This window comes from Notolabrus celidotus, chromosome 3, assembly GCF_009762535.1.
Source record: "Notolabrus celidotus isolate fNotCel1 chromosome 3, fNotCel1.pri, whole genome shotgun sequence".
Taxonomy (NCBI): Eukaryota; Metazoa; Chordata; class Actinopteri; order Labriformes; family Labridae; genus Notolabrus; species Notolabrus celidotus.
The window spans coordinates 10,178,834-10,199,427 of NC_048274.1; the positions used below are offsets into that span (position 1 = coordinate 10,178,834).

Below are 20,594 nucleotides of genomic sequence, written 5' to 3' on the forward strand. Positions count from 1 at the left end.
GTCATGTGCTTTTGTGTTTTTTTTCTCTCGCCATGTCTTGCACTCTGTAAACCTGTTTTTTTAAAAGGTGCTATATAAATAAATGTATTATTATTAGCATTATTATTACTATAAATGATTAAAAAAAAAGTCTTAAATATGGCCCCATGCCCCCTCCTGATCTCCATCCAACTTTTCAGCTGCTAATCAATCAGGAAGCAATGATGCTAACCATTCTTCAGATTCACCACATCTATATGATTTCAAAGCAAAAGCACTGCAGAAGAACATTATCCCTGAATGGTTACCTCATGTATGTGGTAAATGCAACTGCTTAATGCTACACACTACCTTTCGTGGGAAAGCTACAACACATGCTCTGGTGTCCCTGTGTGCTAAGTCTGCAAGCTGCTTCCAGCCCTGCTATGCTAAGCTAACAGTGACCTCAATTTCCTTGTTTTTAGACTTTAAAAGAAGGCATATTTCTCTTAAAATGGCAAACTATTCCTTCAAGGAATGAACAGTAACAGTCATCCAAGCAAGAACACAAAACACTCAAGGTTAAAGAAAACACTGTTCACCATCGGGTCTGCTCGTCTCTAATCAGTGGGATGAAAGATAGAGACACGAGCAGAGGTTTGACTGTGTGCTCGCCTCCTGTCTCTGATCTGACAGCAGGATTAGAAGCTGAGTGTCTGGTTTATGTGGTGAAGTTACAACACCAAAGCTGTGCTTCCTCTGTGTGGCAACCCTGTGGAAGAGCTCAACAACTGAAAAGCCTGTGTGTCTTAGCACATCCTGCACTTTCAGTACGATCAAACCACTGTCAAAGCTCACTCTGCCGGGAAGCTGTTTGTGCAGCTGGCTCTGCTGTTTTGATTGAGACCCAGGAGGAGATCAGAGAGAGCTGAAGGCTGCAACCAGCACATCATGCTTAACAGTTTAATGAATCTGAACATCCTAAGATCTTCCAGGGTCAAAGGTTAAAACAATGACAGCTACTGGCGTTAGCAGCTTCATTAAGGGTTCTGAATTTGGGTCCTGTCAGCTCTCTTCTGATCTTAATTCTGTTGTCATTGTCTCAAAATGCAACAAATCGGAGGCTACACATTCAAAACACTGGTTCTGTTTGACGTGAAGAAAAACAGGCCACAGAGGAGATGAAGAGTCTCTGATCTGGTCCTGGTTTCTTGGTTTAACAACAACCAGAAATCCTCAGAGTTTGAATTTGAGCCTCCGTTGTTGCAACAAACCCCTTTACTACCTTGAATGTGGTCCACCTTTCTTCTTACTGGCTTCACTCCTGATAGGTTAGCATTTCCACAGTTAATTATTACAAAAAACAATAATATTACATTGAAAGTTATTTTTTTTCTGATGTTTATCTCTGAGATCATAAACCAAATACAGTGGTTAATATAAAATAAAAAGAGACTTATGGGTCATATTTTTCTCTCGATTCTTCCTTTATCAACCATTTTTATGAACCTAATCAATAAGTAGTCACCAGAAGTTATTATATAACTGTTGCTAGATAACAATGGGGAAAATAACATTAATGCAAGTTAACGTGTACCCGATTGTGCATTAGAAATATATATATTTTATGTCTTCTGCCTGAGAAGACACCGTCTGCCTGAATACCGATCACGGCAGTAAAAACTGTGATATAGATAATTTCAGGGTTATTTTATGATATAGTGTAAATTGAGTCATCTCTAATTACATAATCCCATAAACAAAATGCATGATTTAATTTTTAAAATATTTAAAAGCTATTGGAGCAGAAGAAAAAAAATCTATATACGATACATATACATACATATTGATCCTAATTCAATTATTTACTGCATTTTTTTATTATTACTTGGAGGTTGTTTTTTTTTTTTTTATCTGATGGTGTTAAAACTTGAGTGAGTAAAAAGCAATATGATAGTTTTCAAGTACACATAAAGCAAAAAAGCTGCTGGTATGTTATTTAAAATGACCAAATAGCATTTTGTTAAAAGCAAAAATTACTGATACAGCATTAAGCTGAGCAGATGAACTAACACTAGTGATACTATTATGAAATTAAATGTATATATGAGACATTTGACTGAATCCTGTGGGGGAAAGAGATACAAGTTGACCTTTTTAAATAGTTAAACATTACTAATGAAATAAGTCAGGGATCCTACCGTTGGACAATTAATGTCACCAATATTCAGAAAAAGAAACTAAGTAAGAATTAAATCAATTAAAATATCACTAAATGTATTTGTGTTTTATGCGATCTAATAAACATGTAAAACTTACGTGCGCCTGAAAGCTGCTCTTATGTCAAAACCTTCAGCAGCACTGGCCTCTGAAACACAAATTCAAGAGAATTGTATTAATGACTAAAATGATAAATGATAATAAGCTAGCATATCAAAACTATATCCTGAATCTCACCATGTACAGCCAACTCAAAGTTACAGCTGTCAAACTTGTCCCTAGACGAAACCTCACACCTGTAAGCTCCAGCGAAGTTATTCTTGGCTTCGATGATCTGCATCTCAAATGTATACACCTGTGACCACACGCACAAGGAGAGATGTGAGAGAAAGATTTTAACCTCATGGGGGAATTTATAATTCCTCACTTTGTCTCATTTAATAATCAGTGTGCAGTTTCTCAAGTATACCACAATCACTGTGTCATGAGGTCACCAATAAAGAGAACAATTTATAAGCTATCTTATTATATGGTATTATAATCATATCCTATTGTATCATATCACATTGTACCTTAGATAACACCAAAATATCATATGATGTTTTACCATATTATACCGTTTAGTTTTGTGTCTCATCGTACCGTAGCATAATGGATCATATCTTATCGTAATGTATGGTACAGTATCATTTTGTGTTGTATCGCATCTTATCGTATAACTTTGTTTCGTATTGTGTCATATTATGTCGTATCATATCATATCCTATTGTGTCATATCCTATCGTTTTGTTTAGTATCATATCATATCCTATCGTGTCATATCCTATCATTTGGTATCATATCCTATCGTTTCGTATCGTTTCATATCCTATTGTTTGGTATCATATACTATGGTATCATGTTATATCCAAGCGGCAACCTACAGTCTAAAAATATAAGTCCAATGCTGAAGTGTTAAAAGCTGTAGTTCATCAAGAATCCGCTTGAGGCTGGCTCTGGAAGTACCGGAGGTCACATACACATGAATGGGAAAAAGACGATCTTTACATCAGAAATAAACATGTTTACAGCCTGGTACAAAAGACGAGTGTAGTCTGGATAGTTCATTTCTCAATCTGCTCTCACTGTGAGGGGGGTGAATTTTTTTTTCTGACACGGCAATTTCGAAGATATTGAGATTACTAGTCTTCCAATGAGAGGCACAGCTGACTGTGGGAACACTGTAGCTGTTGGCGAGGAGGCTCAAACTCCGCCTCTTTACGTCACACTGGCTCGACAGCAGCAATATGGCTGCCGCTGATGATTGGTCTCAAAACAGCTCTTCAGAAACAGATGGGTGACGTCAGAGATACTACGTCCATATTTTATACAGTCTATGGTTATATCCTATCATTTCGTTAAGTGTCATATCTTATCCTAACATTTCGTTTCGTATTGTAGTGTTTCATATCCTATTGTTTCGTATCATATCATTTTGTTTGGTATCATATCCTATCGTATCATGTCATATCCTATCGTTTCTTTAAGTGTCACATCCTATCCTATCATTTCGTTTTGTATCGTATCGTATCATAGCCTATCGTATCATGTCACATCCTATCATTTCATTTTGTTTCAAATGGTATCAGATCGTATCTTACCATATCCTATCAGACCTTTTATTGAAACTTTCTTACACATGAGCTTCATCTACATAGCTTTATTTAAAGTGCCAGTTTTCTCTGCTTGCTGGCTCTCTGATGTTTTTTCTCACCATGTTGTCTTGAGAATCTGAGAGGAAAATGGTTGTGCTAATTTATCTTTTAGTCCTTGTGTAAGAACCAAAGAGTTTGCAAGAGTTTGCAAAACTTAGGGTGAGAAAGGCAACAATTGCAAAACGTCTTTGTTGCCTCAATTTAAAATCTTTTACATTTCACTTCATACAATATAAATAGATATCATGTGTAGTTGACCATGTACTAAGAAATAAAATACCCCAAAATAAGTTGAAAAGCATCAGAATATGGTGATATGTTGTGCTAATGATTCAGTTCACCTTGCTGGGGCGGTCATACGTTTCCTTGAGCTGGAGGTGTTTCCCAGACTTGCTGGCGAGGTCCATCCACTTCCCTTTGAACCATTTGATGGTGGGTTTCTTCAGCAGTGATTCGGCATTCACTTTGGCCACAAACGTGATGTTTTCACCTATGCAAAGAATAGTTTATCATGCTTATATCAAACGTAGCTTTGAATATTTGTATTTATTTAGTTTATGTGAGGTAGGAAATTATCATCATATTTTTTCCAGACATTCAGTGACATGTTGCACATCTCTTTTACACATATTTATATCCAGTATTTTAATCCTTTCATGTGTTGGGGGAATGGAATAAGTAAAAATAAATTGTATTTTCAAAATAAAAGCATCAGTTAAAGCACTCTAATGTCTGTCTATGATTTTCTATTGCGTTATATTGATTCTTTTCACTTACATTTAAGTTAGGTTAGTTTTCTCAAAACTTCAAAACAGTTAAAGTAGTCACACTAATGTTTTACCCTCCTTTATGCACAAACATGTCAAACGTCAATGATCTATCACATTTATAAGATGTTTTTTTCGTAGCTCTATGAAGCTTCTTACCAATAGTGACCTCTCCACTCTGAGGTCTCTCCGTGAAGAGTCCGGTTAGGTCCTGTCTGGTGTCTGGAGGCTGAGCCTCTGAAAATTCAACAGCGTCAGAGCAGAAGAGTAAAAGTGAAGCATGTTAGAAATCAGAGTTTGACCAGCTAGGAGCCAAAACTGTTAAATCCTCATTCAGGGGAAAGCTTATTAAAGGGACACAAGGACTGAGTGACTCACCCTCAGCTGGGGGAGCATTGGGTGCTGGGGCGGCGGTCTGGTCCTCTGTGGGTGCTGCTGCAGGTGTCTCAGAGGGGGTTTGGTCCTCTGTGGGTGCTGCTGCAGGTGGCTCAGAGGGGGTCTGGTCATCCATGGGTGCTGCTGCAGGTGGCTCAGTGGGGTTCTGGTCCTCCGTGGGTGCTGCTGCAGGTGCTTCAGCAGGGGTCTGTTCTGGTTTTACACTGGACTCCCCGGGTCCATCAGCGGGGGCTCCAACTGGAGCTTCTGTGTTAGCATCACAACAGAGATAACAAGTCAAAAGTAAGGGATTTAATGAAAAGTTAAATGTACCACTGTGATAATTAATCTGTTCATATCTATGAGACGTTATATCGTTCTCTGAGTTATTCTCTGGCAAACATTTATCACCCTGATATATTTCGTCTTATCATTCTGAAAGGCAGACTGGTTTTCCACGTGTTATCAGCTGCCTCTCATGCCTATCCTGAGTACCCGTCAAGTGGTGGTTACTCATCAGGAAATAATGTGCTGGAGCGAGGGTCAAGGTCAGCGTGCAGACTGAGTAAGGGTGGCTATGATATGTGCCACAGCTAGTCTCTCGTAGCGTTAAGGGCCCATTAGTCTGCTTCCTTTCTTCCTGATTTGTTTCCACCTTATCAAATCCAAACAAACCTTCTCAGCGGGTCACACTGACGGACTAATGGCACAAATGTTCTGCGACACAGTTAGCACTCAGACATTTGCAGAAACAGTACAGTGCAGTACAGTGTGTTTTTCCAGCAAGTTATCCTGCAGTGATCTTGCAAATGTCAAGATTATTACAAGAACAGTTTGACACTTAGGGAAAAAGGCTTTTTGTTTTGTTTGTCGCTAAAAGTAAAATAAAACTCAGACAGTTAGCTAGCTTAGATTATCATAAAGGATGTTAGCAGGGACAAACACTTAGCCTTCTTCTTTTTAAAGGTGTCAATGGTGTCCATAGATCCACAAACCCATGGTGTTGTTGGATAAAGTCATGGAAATATGAAGTATTAGACACAGAACCCAATTACAGCAATTGCTTATGCCTTTGAATGACAAGCTAACAACAAACTCAAACTTAAAACATTCATAGCTTTAGGATTTCTTCTTGCATTGTGCAGTCTGTTCTGCAACCCAGAACAGGTCCTCAGATCTCTGAAGCCATTGACTATTGTACGTACAACAGCATCATATTCAACCGCCCCAAAATGCATCAAGGATCTTTAAGGTGCAACATGGCAGACATTGAGACAGAAATGCTAAATACGGTTGTAAGGAAATCGTAATGTTATGACACTTATCTGTTGTCGAATATATTTAAACTATACTTTAAATGTATGGCTCACAGTATTAAGTATTGAGTTGTTTAAATCAGGGGTTCTCAAACTTTTTGGAGTCAGGGACCCCTTCCAGGTGAAAAAAAATGCAAGGACCCCCTCATAATTGTAACACAGATTAAGCACATTAGTGATGTGTCATGATCAAAAGCATCGGCTCTGACAGACGATGCTTTATAGTGAATCAGAAGAGCCGGCTCGCATCGAGAGAGAGCCGGCTCCCAGTTTTTTCCTTTCGCTGCTTAGCTCTCACAGTGCTCAGCCCCAGCTCTGCTCACAGCAGAACTTTGTTTTGATTGGTCAGCATGGCGGCCATTCGGCCAATCACATGTGAGGATATAGGATACAGGTGATGGAGGGGAGGCTGTGTATCGTGGCTTCATCTGTTCCTTCCGAGAGAGTCTTCTCAAAGACAGGACAAATACTCACTGAGAGGAGAAATCTGATCAGCCAATCCAAGCTGAGGCATCTGATTTTTCTCAATGCCAACCTGAGGACATTAATAATGTATGCTGGAGTTTGGTTCTTGTTTCTGTTTGCTTGAGTTTGGTTCTGGTTCTGTTTGCTTGAGTTTGGTTCTTGTTTCTGTTTGCTTGAGCTTGGTTCTGTTTCGTTTGCTTGAGTTTGGTTCTGGTTCTGTTTGCTTGAGTTTGGTTCTTGTTTCTGTTTGCTTGAGTTTGGTTCTGGTTCTGTTTGCTTGAGTTTGGTTCTTGTTTCTGTTTGCTTGAGCTTGGTTCTGTTTCGTTTGCTTGAGTTTGGTTCTGGTTCTGTTTGCATGAGTTTGGTTCTGGTTCTGGTTCTGGTTCTGTTTGCTTGAGTTAGTTCTGGTTCTGTTTGCTTGAGTTTGGTTCTGGTTCTGTTTGCTTGAGTTGGTTCTGGTTCTGTTTGCTTGAGTTTGGTTCTGGTTCGGTTTAGGTTCGGTTCTGGTTCGGTTCTAGTTCGGTTCTGGTTCGGTTCTGGTTCGGTTCTTTTCAGGTTCGGTTCTGGTTCGGTTCTGGTTCGGTTCCGGTTTGGTTCTGGTTCGGTTCTGGTTCGGTTCGGTTTAGGTTCGGTTCAGATTCGGTTCAGGTTCGGTTCTGGTTCGGTTCTGGTTCGGTTATGTTCTGGTTCGGTTCGGTTCTGGTTCGGTTCGACTTAGGTTCAGTTCAAGTTCGGTTCAGATTCGGTTCAGGTTCGGTTCAGGTTTGGTTCAGGTTCGGTTTGATTGAATTTGGTTCTGGTTCGGTTCTTGTTCTGTTTGCTTGAGTTTGGTTCTGGTTCTGTTCTGGTTCTGTTTGCATGAGTTTGGTTCTGGTTCTGTTTGCATGAGTTTGGTTCTGGTTTCTGTTTGCTTAAGATTGGTTTTGGTTCTGTATGATTAAGTTTAGTTCTGCTCCTAACCCTTATCGTAACCCTAATCCTAACCCTAATCCTAACCCTAACCCTAACCCTAATCCTAAACCTAACCCTAATCCCAACCCTAACCCTAATCCTAACCCTAACCCTAATCATAACCCTAACCCTAATCCCAAACCTAACCCTAATCCTAACCCTAATCCTAACCCTAACCCTAATCCTAACCCTAACCCTAATCCTAATCCCAACCCTAACCCTAACCCTAATCCCAACAGTAACCCTAACCCTAATCCTAACACTAACCCTAACCCTAATCATAACCCCAACCCTAATCCCAACCCTAACCCTAATCCTAACACTAACCCTAACCCTAACCCTAACCCTAATCCTAACCCTAACCCTAACCCTAATCCTGACCCTAACCCTAACCCTAATCCTAAACCTAACCCTAATCCCAACACTAACCCTAACCCTAATCCCAACAGTAACCCTAACCCTAACCCTAACCCTAATCCTAACCCTAACCCTTACCCTAATCCTAACCCTAATCCTAACCCTAATCCTAACCCTAACCTAATCCTAACCCTAACCCTTACCCTAATCCTCACCCTAACCCTAACCCTAATCCTAATCCTAACCCTAACCCTAACCCTAAACATAATCCTAACCCTAACCCTAACCCTAATCCTAACCCTAACCCTAATCCTAACCCTAACCCTAACCCTAACCCTTATCCTAACCCTAACCCTAATCCCAACAGTAACCCTAACCCTAACCCTAATCCTAAACCTAACCCTAACCCTTATCCTAATCCTAACCCTAATCCTAATCCTAACCCTAACCCTAACCCTAATCCTAATCCTAACCCTAACCCTAATCCTAATCCTAACCCTAACCCTAACCCTAATCATAATCCTAACCCTAACCCTAATCTCAACCCTAACCCTAACCCTAATCCCAACAGTAACCCTAACCCTAACCCTAATCCTAACACTTACCCTAACCCTAATCCTAACCCTAACCCTAATCATAACCCTAACCCTAATCTCAACCCTAACCCTAATCTCAACCCTAACCCTAATCCTAACCCTAACCCTAATCTCAACCCTAACCCTAATCCTAACCCTAACCCTAATCCCAACAGTAACCCTAACCCTAACCCTAATCATAACCCTTACCCTAATCTCAACCCTAACCCTAACCCTAACCCTAATCCCAACAGTGACCCTAATCCTAACCCTAACCCTAATCCTAATCCTAACCCTAACCCTAATCATAACCCTAACCCTAATCTCAACCCTAACCCTAACCCTAACCCTAACCCTAATCCTAATCCTAACCCTTACCCTAATCCCAACAGTAACCCCAACCCTAACCCTAATCATAACCCTAACCCTAACCCTAACCCTAATCCTAACCCTAACCCTAATCCTAACACTAACTCTAACCCTGACCCTAATCCCAACAGTAACCCTAACCCTAATCCTAACACTAACCCTAACCCTGACCCTAACCCTAATCCTTATCCTTATCCTAACCCTAACCCTAATCCTAACCCTAATCCTAATCCTAATCCTAACCCTAAACATTACCCTAACCCTTACCCTAACCCTAATCACAACCCCTGGTTCTGTATGCTTAAGTTGGTTCTGGTTCTGTTTGCTTGAGTTTGGTTCTGGTTCTGTTCTGTGGATATGTTGGAGCCGGCTCTTCTTTGGGAGCCGAGTCAAAAGAGCCGGCTCTCTGAATAGAGCTGAACTTCCCATCACTAAAGCACATGCTTACTACCATTTGCACTCTTAGTTGCCCTTGGAACTATTTATATTTTAAAACGTATCAATGTAAATACTTCAGACCTGTACCATAGTGATAAACAGATAACACTTCAATTTGAATCAAGTAAATACCACTTGTATACTTTAAAACAGAGGGTCATTTCATTCCTTGTGGACTCAACATGACAGCATTTATACTTTTCAAGTAATTGATCTTAAACGCTTTCAGAAAATTAACAGTAGCAAGACTCACATATCCCTTTGAGCCACCAAATGGTATCATAACAATGGTGTATGCTGTTTGTAATGACACAGCACAATTCTATAATTTATTAGAAATGTATTCAAATTATTTCACGGACCCCCACGCTATGGTTCGCGGACCCCCAGGGGTCCCAGTGACCCCACTTTGAGAACAACTGGTTTAAACAGTATATTGTCTACTAGGATGCTTAGCCAACAAATACAGGGACAATCTTAAGATGTGAAACTGTGATCAGTGAGTGCGAGTATTTATGCAACATGTTGTTGTTTGTTTCGTTAAGGGGACTGACGAGGACAGCTTGTTTGAGAAGTATGACTAGAAAGGACTTGCCTCTGTTTACACTCCGACCTGCAGCTTGAGACATGGATTTGGAGTTGAGGTTTGGAGATGACGTCATGATGCGAAGTGATGGCTGCACATGCAGGTAGGACATTTATTTATTTTACAGTTATTTACATTAACAAACAATTTAGAGACTTAATTAACTCCCAATGATAGTAAGCTTGCCCTGTTGTGAAAATAAAAATGGCCTAATGGAAAATGTTTGGGTTTTTTTGGCTGCAGTATCTGCAGTGTCCTCCAGGGCAAATGTTAATTGTCTAGCGTATCTAAAGGTTTTGTACACCTGTGCTTAGTAGGAACTTTCCTGAGTCTTGGAAACTTAATAGAGAAGCCAATAAGTTACACACTTAAGAATGTATTGTTTTAAATTGCAGGGTAAGAGGCACCAGTGAGTGGATTTGGTTTTCTTTGCAAAGGCTAATAATTAAAGTGTTTCTACTCTGAGTTTTTAAGCAGAGCTAACCTTGAACTGGCCCCAGATTTAAGGCCTAGGATTGGGCATTAGTAATTCCTTTATGAAAGCCCCTGATAGACCTTAAAATACAGCTTCAGAGATTTGTTTACGGTCAGAAAATTCAGAAAGTGAGTTCATGTGAAGAAACATCAGAAGCAAGCGGTGCATCATGTCAGCAACTCTCTCATTTAGTGCTCTATTTTGTGTGTGTGTGTGTGTGTGTGTGTGTGTGTGTGTGTGTGTGTGTGTGTGTGTGTGTGTGTGTGTGTGTGTGTTCTGTCATCCACACAGCCTGGAAGTGAGCAATCAGAGACTTCACACACACAGCTGCAGCATCAAAGAGTCCCACCTGGCTTTGGTGCGACCTTCAGATCGAACTTGACCTTTGACCCCCCAGCAATCACCGCGTAGACGTTGGCATCTTCCTTGGTGACGGCTTTTATGGTGAGCGAGTGCTTGTTTCCATCGGCTGTGATCACACATTTGTCACTGCTGGCGATGTCCTTTGAGTTGCACTGCCACTTTACTTTAGCGTCAGGCTTCTCTGTTTGAGCTTCAAAGACCGCAGAGGACCCCTCCTCCGCCTCCTGACTCTTTGGTTTCTTCGTAAATGCTGAAACTGGAGAGGACAGGTGGGTTGAGGATACAAAGCAATGCTTTTGAAGTCTCCGATGACTTTTCTTTTTTTAACATACAGTATCTACTGTGAGGGTGTAATCAGCTCATTTTGAAGGAGAAATCACGGGTACCATTATTGCATATTTGCATTATAAGTAAATAGGTTAACATATAATGGAAATGTTGTTGCTTCGGTCATTGGGAATAAGTGGCAACCTTCGGTCTTAGAATATGAAGCACATGCACTAAAAACTGCAGTTCATTGAGCGTCCACTTGAGGCTGGCTGCAAAAACACTAGAAAACACATACACATATTCAAAGAAGACGATCTTTACATCAGAAATAAACATGTTTACAGCCTGGTTCAAAAAACAGGTTAGATCTGAATAGCTCATTTCACTCTCAGCAGACACTGTACGGGGGTGGTTTTATTTTATAACTCGTAATAAACTTAAAAAAGTTTTGCCCAAATAAGGGCATGGCTAATTTGATTGACAGGCCAGCACCCTGTAGCTGTTAGCGAAAAGGCCAAAGGCCTGCCTCTTTATCTCACACTAGCTCGACAGAAGTTAGGTTGAGTTCAGCATTTCCAATATGGCACCCACCAAAGATCGGCTTCAAAACAGGACTTCAGAAAGTTGGGGGTGACGTCATGGAGACTACGTCCACAGGTTTTAAGTTGTTTATACATTCTCATATAATTGTATGTTGTGGTTTGTGTGGGGGTTGGATGTTTACGTGTATGTAAATATTTAAGTAGGCATTCTGAGGAACATTTCATTACACGTTTTATACCCCTTGTGTAAAGCAGCAGCTGTTATCTCTCCTGCTGTGTGGTTTTCTATTAAAACGTTATTAAATGTACACAGCGGTGTAATTCTCCAACATTTGTCCCCTTTAAAAGAAAGACCTTAAAAATAGTGAGTGAAACTGCAAACCCTGAAAGCAGACATGTGTTCACAGCAGGTGTTCTGAATCATGAAATATAATTCTCCTGTATGTTATTTCCAGATCTGAATTCTCAACACTTCAACACAGTACCACAAAACCACACAAAGCATAAAAACTCTGTGTGGATGACCTTATGGATTTAAATAGAGTTTGCACATGCACCGCACAAATGAGTGAGTGTTGCAGGCTTCAGCTGTAACAGCAGTGCAGGTATCATAGTTGAGGGATTAACTGGACTCTATTTTTACTACTCTGGAGGCACAGGAAGAATGATGTCCCCGCCGTCTGTCTGCAGACAGCCTCACTGTTAACACATCGCTGGCTGTCAGTCATTGGTGCTGCGTTACCTCTAAAGCTTTTTACGACACACAAACAAAGTAGAAGTGCTCCCATAATCATATTAGATTTCAAATATCTTAATCGCAGTTAAAATGTAATAATCTTTATAATGATAATCTTTATTTATACAGCACTTTTCAAAACAGGATGTAAAACTGCAGGGAGGTAACAGCAAGAAGAAGTGACAGAGATATAAAGGAAGATAAAAAGGTGATGACCGCCAACAAATAAAAGGAAATAAAATAATGTTGGAGGAATAAAAACAACAAAAAATAAACAATTAATATAACAAAATATAGAAAATTGCCTGAATTTTTTTTTAAATAAAACCATTTGGATTAAACAAGCTGGGGTGACATCTCCTTTAAAAGCACATCAATTAAAATGTGTTTTTAAAAGAGATTTAAAAGAGGAAAATGGTTTAAATGATCTGTTTTTACCTTTAAAAATAATAAAAGTTAAACTTCCTGTGAAGATTATCAAACAGCCAAATGTTGTAAAGGTCACTGTTAGCGTTTTGACCAGTAATAACATCATTAACCACTTTTACATTAAGTGTAACCCCACCATGTTTGTGTTTGGCACACATGAACTTTGATTCATTCGTTTTACATCTATGTAGGAAACATAGAGTGTGTTTTTATTTATCATAGTCATTTCCTTTTATGGTTATGACTTCATGTCCAGTATTGGGCTCATGGGTGTGTTAAGTCTTTATGTACCTGTTCAGGTGTGTAGCTGGAGGCAGACAAAGAGTGTGAGTGGGTTCGAATACTTTTTGTTGACTTACATCATCATCGTTTATTTCGATCCTTTAATATTGAATCATTTCGACTCTTGTTAATGTAGGAGCCATGAATGAATGGTTTTAAGGCGTTTTTTGTTTCTGCTTTATAGGTTTAGGGTAGGTTATTGTTTGTATATTTTCGTGGTTATTTCTGTTGTTTGTTTATGATTTGGTTTATTGTGTTTTCACGTTGATTTGAAAATAGCGGGTCATAATTCTATTCATTTAAGTCACCTGTTACTTTTTTGGAGTTGGAGAGAGAGGGTGAGCCGAGTATTTTTTGTTGACTCCCATTTTCTTTGATCCCTGTGATCACTTCATCATGAGTTCATTATCTTTTTACCTTAATTAAAAGTTGATTGTTTTTTGGATCAGTGATTTTTTTTTGCTTTCGCGCATCGGACAAGTTTACAAGGCCCAACTTCAGCCTCTCAGCGGCTTTTGACTCTTTCTAGTGGCTACTGTTAACAAACAGAAAAACTTCTCACAGACTTTGATGCTTAATTTAGATTGTTTGTACGAAGCGTCACAAACACGAAGCCACTTAGTCTTAGCGGCACATTAAAAATCATAACCACTTCAACCTGCAATGTCTAATTTGTTTGCCGCTTGGCATTAAAAGGAATAAAGTTTAGAGGTAACTTAAAGCCTGTGTGGTTTCAGTGTGTGTTGATTTTGGCGCCCCCTGTGGACAAATTGCTGATTTTTTTTCCTGTATATGTGAGTGTGACCCAAAAAAAACCCATCCTGCTGTCTTTGAACAGTTATCTTAACTATTAAGATATAAACAAAGGCTGTTCTGCAGTAATTCACTTCATCTGACACTTATCCAGCGGCAGCTAGCGCCTTAAAAAAAACACATGTAGAAACTATGGATCTTGTTGCTGATGCTCTTGTTTCCTCTTGTAGATCATAAAGAGGCATCAGTGTCAATTTATGTCTGTTTCATAACCACCTAAAAACTTCTTACTGGAGCTTTAAAAATATCTCCTTCCAGTTTTATTGAATGATGTAAGCAAACACATCCCAAACTAAATGTCTTTCAGCTTTCCCCACTTTATCCTGAGAAGCTATACCCTCCGTATTCACCAAGTAGAAGTTAGTTGTGCTGATGTTGCATGTTAGATTTTTGAGCCTCTGTCACTGAAATCAGAGGTGGAACAAACAGTAAATATGGATTGGACATCATACAGTTAGCCTTTGTTTTGTTAATTTGAGAGAAGCAGCAAATTCAGGTGATAACTCTGCGACTTCATCCATTATTCCTCCTCTCTGAGTCACATTTTAAAAGTTATTATTAGCAGTTGTTGTAAAACTTTTAGACACTGACAAACATCCTGTTGATTGCACGGTGTTTCTCATAATTGATAATAATACCACGGGCTCAAGATGATCATAACTGTCAAAGTCCTGAACAAATCCCCACCACTAAAACTGCTGGCCCACACACACGCTGCACTATGTCACCTGACATCTGATATGTCTTGCTTTCGACCGCACACACACAACAATCCTTTCAGACCGAAGAGAAGAAGAAAAAAAAACTCTGGAAAGTCATTTGTCAAGCTGGAATCCTGAGCGGCATTTTGGGATCAGCGGTGTATTTTGTGAATGCAGCACTGCTGGAAATGTGACAGTGTCGATTACACATCAGACAATGTTTCCACATGGATCGGATGACGTGTACCTGACTTCCTGACATGAGGAACAGAGCTTATGGGAGCTATTGCACCACTGGAGACCGACAGGGAGAACCACATGTAACATATAGTGGTGTTAGATACTTGCTGAGTTTATTATTTTATGGAACAAAAATAATTTATTGAGTAATTTGATGCAAAAATAATCACAGACTGATAAACCGCATTACTACATCTTAAATTCTGCAGGAACAAAATGTTTCCCATCATGTGATGTTATTTTTGTCTCAGTTATCTTACTTTCACTTACATCTGTCTTCTCTAAAGTCCTCAGGATGTTCTTATCAATGCACCCACTGCTACTCAGACCCAATATTCCTCCGTGGGACCAAGAAAGTTTATTCATCTTTGTTTTAAAATCACAACTCCTCTAATGTTTAGAGTTTAATGCCTGTAAATTATTAAAATCCAAATTATTTAATATAGCTGACACAGCAGTTTTATACAAATCTGACATAGTGTTATAGTTTCTATAATTTAAAAAAAGCACTTGATTTAGCTGAAAGACTACAGAGAAAGAGTTCATGTTTTCAAGCATCCATAACAATAAAATAAACATTTATATTGTTTATTATTTTTGAATGGCACATTTATCTGAGTTGTTGAAGTTGTGACGGAGTGGTTGTTTTGGAAATCTGATTAAAGAATAAAAGAAAAAAACTTCCTTTTTAGTGATTGTAGAGGTCAACTTATTCTGATCATTTAAAACATGCATCATGAAAACAATGTGCAGATGAAAAGTGAGCGGTTTGGTTGTGGTTTAGGGTTGTGTAAAAGGGGTGCGGCCAAACAAAGCAGAATATTTTCTCACGTTTCGTCTGATCAAGAAGAAGATGTGAATGTGAGTGTGGTTGAATCAATAGATCAAGTTCACTTCAAACTTTAAATTGTTTTATTTGCTTGACATGATAAGGCTACTATTATACATTTAAAGTTTTCCTCACTTTAGTTTTTTTTTTTAATGTAAGAGAAATATTAAAAAGTAGGTGAATGAGGATTCTTACCTGCTTTTTTGACCGGCTCAGGCATCCTGAAAGATCTCCTCTCCTCCTTAGTGTGATTCTCTCTTCTTTAACAGTCTGCTCTCTATCTCAGCCCCCTGCCTTTAATAGTGGACCCCCCTCCACCCCCCCATACACACACCCACACATCAGCACCCATCGTTGACCATCCCATCCCTCCTGCCATTATATTTCTGGGACCAACACAATGTCCAAAAAACAACAACCGCCCCCTCAACACATCCTAGCAACACAACACAACCCCCCAGCCCTCCCCCCCTGTAACGTCAGACCCGAGCTATATTTCAACCATCCTCTCCTCCAACACTTCTGCTGACTGATAGGCCTTGAGAGGGAGGGGAATGGATGTACAGCAGAGTTTAAATATAGAAACCTGAATCCAAAAACAGTCCGTTTGTTCTCCTCACATCTGTGTTGCACCCGGTCACGCTGTAGCTCTGACTGTGAGTGTGAGAGTGCAGACGACATTATTCACACACATTAGCCGTGAGGAGTTTGGTTTTATTTGGGTTTAATCCTCCAGAATTGTATACATTTTTTGTTTACCACTAGCAACTGTTGATGGATGAAACCAGTCTGAATGTGCAGAAAGCTGCAGTTCCCCCAGTGTCCACTTGAGGCGGTTTTCTGAAGTCGAGGAATCCACATGAGGCCTTCAGTCAAAATGCTGATTTTTAAAGCAGAAAGAAAACTTGTTTACAGCCTTCATCAGCTCAACTCATCTTTATTTATATGGCACCGCTGATACAGTCAAGCATGCAGCTTAAAGTGCTTCACTAAAGAACAGAGAGACAGAAAATAACAGCAATAGGTTAGGCTAAAACAAAATAGAGGAAAGTAATAAGAAATATTTAAAAATAATAATACATAATTACAATAAAATCAATAAAATAAAATCAGATACATACCAGGAAAATAAAATAACATAAAATAAGATAGAATAAAATATAATACATTAAAATAAGATAGAATAGAATCAAAATAAATCATTAAAATAAGATCAGGTTTATTGCCAGAAAAATAAAATACAAATAAAATAACTAAAAAAAAAAACAGATAAATACCAGAAAAATAAAATAATTTTAACACAACAACAAACAATGGTAATAATGCAGTCCAGGGGCCTGTTGCATGAAACTAGGATAAGGGATTAAGCCGGGATATGTTGCTTATCCTGGCTCAACTTATCCGTGATCCGGTTGCATGAAAGTAGGATAGGAGGAAGCAGGATATTCTATGACATTAGTTACCATGGAGATTTAGTCTTTGGAGCTAGCCTGCTCCAGACCAGGCTAAGTTCCAGGATCTATTTAATCTCATCCCTTATCTCAGTCAGCAGTCACCACAAATGGAAACTAATAGTTATTCTGCTGTCCACTACACATTGTTATCACATTCAACTAGACCCACAGTCATTATTTAAACATTTGTGATCATTGATTTGTAATCATTGTAGATAAATGATGATTTTAGATGTTGCAAATTGCAATTAGATAATTTAGTTTCCACACACGCGATATATAAAATACACATCCCATATAAATACACAGAGAGTGACATGATCTTCCTTTATTGAATAAGGATAATAAAAGCAGGTAAACCATCAGCTCCTTTCAAAACTGAAGCCACACAGTGACTCTACAAGATAGAAAGCATGGAATCAAAAGCATACAACAAAATAATGCATACACAATCAGTCTGTATATAATGTCTGCACACTGAAATAAATGCAGGCCAAATCCATACACAACAAATTAACAGACAAATTAATACATGCAGTAGCCTCCCTACAAGCTTGTATACACAATATACAGTGCAATTATAAGAGGTCAAATTAATTCAAATTTGAATATATATATGTCTCTGCCACTGCAGGCCATATATAACTGAAATTTAAAGCATGTTAACTAAAGTAATTCAACTATATTGGTCCCTGATCAGGGAACACGGCAGGCGTACAGTGTACTTACTGGATCATCATCATCATCATCATCTGGCATTGGTGGCTCCAGCAAGGAGATGGTGCTGCCAGAAACTGCAAGGCAAACCAAAGTCAGATAGTCCAAATGGATTAGATATGAATGTGCTTACATCACATGTAAAGATGGAAGAAGATACCTTGTATGAAGCGGTTAGCCTCTTGGGAGGGACATGCATTTGTTTCTGTCCCCCCAAGGATCCCCTCCAAAACTGGCCTGCCTTTATTTTGTGATAAGGCCATGTCTTCGGCTGGGGTGAGGGCGGTGGGAGGTGACCCACCACCCGTTCTTTGTATTTGGCCTCTCTTTTTGACGGCTAAAACAGTACATAATTTGTGTGAGCAGGCACCTTCTGGGTACAATGTACACTTGTGTAAGTATTAGTCAGGGGGGCACTTACCATTCTGCAAGATGTTCTTGTATTTGACTTTTACTTGCTGCCAAGTTATTTTTGGCCCAGTCATGTTTAAGCCACACACACACACACACACACACACACACACACACACACACACACACACACACACACACACACACACACATATAAAGAAAGTTTCTATCTTGTCCTGTAAGTAAGTATATACATATATATACACACACACACTTGCAGGATAAGATAGGAGAAACTTTATTTCTCCCAAGGGGAAATTAAATCAGAGAGTTATACAGTCTGATGAAGTTATATTTACACAATTTCAAACACATCTGCATCGATTCCACAACAATTTTAATTTAGTGATTATCAAGAGTGTAAGTGTGTACATGTGCACTACTTACGCATTCAGGCGATCTGCAATGGTTTCCCAAGCTTTTTGGTGCTGTTTAATTATTGATGCTGTGTTGCCTTTCTTTCTGATTTGATCTTTCACCTCTTCATATGCTTCCATGAGGATCTCCTCTTCTGACGGTGAAAAGTATGCCGCACGCGTTGCCATGGTGAATCAGTGAATCTGCGATCGATATCTGGGGTCTATTTAAGGAAGCCGCGTACGCGCACTTAGCCAGGATTGGTTTCCCCTGGCTTGATGAATCCGTGTCTGCTCATCCTGGCTTGGTCTTTGTGCAACCGACTGAGCCTGGACGCTCTTGTTTTGGATTGGGTGAACTCGGCTCAGTCATTTATCCCGGATATCTTAATCCTACTTTCATGCAACAGGCCCCAGGGCTAAAAGGAAATACTCCAAGTTAAAGGCCTAATTAAAAAGGTAGTTTACTTTAAAGAAAGTACAAAAGGGAAGGAAGTGAGAGGGGAAAGGCAGAAAGAAAGAAAGAAAGAAAGAAAGAAAGAAAGAAAGAAAGAAAGAAAGAAAGAAAGAAAGAGGGTGTGAAAGTAATAGTAATAATAATTAAAAATAGAAAAAAATAAAAATTAATAATAATAAAAGTAATAATATTAATTATGATAATAATAATAATAATTATAATAATAATAATACAAATAACAATAGTAGTATCAAAATAATAATAATAATAATAATAATAATAATGAAATAATAGTTAAAGATAATTAAGAATAAACAAATACAATTAGTAATCAAAATAATAATAATAATAATAATAATAATAATAATAATAATAACAATAATAATAATAAAAATAGTAATAGTAATAATAATAAGTTATGTTTGAAGAAGACATACAAAATAAGAAAATCAAATGAAATTTAAATTAAAACATAAATTTAATCAATTACTATAATTTTCACCAGATTTTTACATCCTCATCAATCATACGGTCACTCCGCTGTCAAAAGGAACACAAGTTAGTTCTGTTTGTTGAGTTTTTGTTTCCTGGTTTGGAATTATTCAAACACTAGTTTTTGTTTAAACCAATATAAAGATAGAGATTTTGAATGCTGTCTTCTGAGTTGAAAAGAGTGATGTTAAATTTAAAAGATGGTAGCTGAATAAATGTTTGTAATTCCTGATCAGATTAGATGATGAATTGTTTCATACAAGTTTACTTTCAAAACACATTTGACTGACACTGATTGTGCTGTTTGTGTCTGTTGGATTCACTTCAAGTCAATGATGTGATTATCCCTGACATCTTGACCAGTGAGGGGAGCTGTTGGCTCTCATGACACCAGCTGCTGAGGTATCCTCAACAAGACACAAACACAGACAAAATGCACAGAGTCAGTTATCAAATGATCAAACCATGCAGGGAGAAGTTTCCTCTGCAGTAAGAAGAACTGCTTTGCAAACTTCTTCAGAAAACACCACATGTGCGTGACCTGCTACGTAGCTTACACATTCAGTGAGCAGAGAACTAGTGCCTGCAGAGCGTCAGGATACACGGTGAGAAGTGGGTGACAGAACACTTCACCCCTTCGATGATATATTAACCTCATAGTTCCCTGGAACATAAGGTGACAGCTCTTATCTACAACCAAACCAATCTCCACACAGTTGACCTCTTCTTCTTTTTATTCTTATCTGTTGTTGTTTTTGTACCCTGATGTGAGATTATATCAGCCATCGAGGATATCTGCAACAGTCACACATTAATGAACAATAAGAGTTTGGCAAACGTCTTAAATGATAAGTTCTTTTCAAGTCAAACTTCTCAGATGAAGATATTCAAGGTTATGCTTCCTCCAAGAGTGAAACAGAAGATAACTCTACACATTAAGACACTTACAACACACC

General features: G+C 38.7%; 1 protein-coding gene across 1 annotated transcript in view; it reads right to left on the reverse strand.

Annotated features, from left to right (window-relative positions):
- Positions 1-15,971, reverse strand: part of mybpc3 (myosin binding protein C3) — a 48,937-nt gene extending 32,966 nt beyond the window's left edge. Inside the window, exons 1-8 of the mRNA XM_034680301.1 lie at positions 15,947-15,971; positions 10,896-11,165; positions 5,018-5,281; positions 4,799-4,876; positions 4,214-4,362; positions 2,416-2,533; positions 2,278-2,326; positions 1,244-1,282 (exon numbers count right to left, since the gene is read on the reverse strand). Coding sequence (XP_034536192.1) covers positions 1,244-1,282; positions 2,278-2,326; positions 2,416-2,533; positions 4,214-4,362; positions 4,799-4,876; positions 5,018-5,281; positions 10,896-11,165; positions 15,947-15,971 — 992 coding nt within the window. The remainder of the gene's footprint in view (positions 1-1,243; positions 1,283-2,277; positions 2,327-2,415; positions 2,534-4,213; positions 4,363-4,798; positions 4,877-5,017; positions 5,282-10,895; positions 11,166-15,946) is intronic.
- Between the last annotated feature and the right edge of the window lie 4,623 nt (positions 15,972-20,594).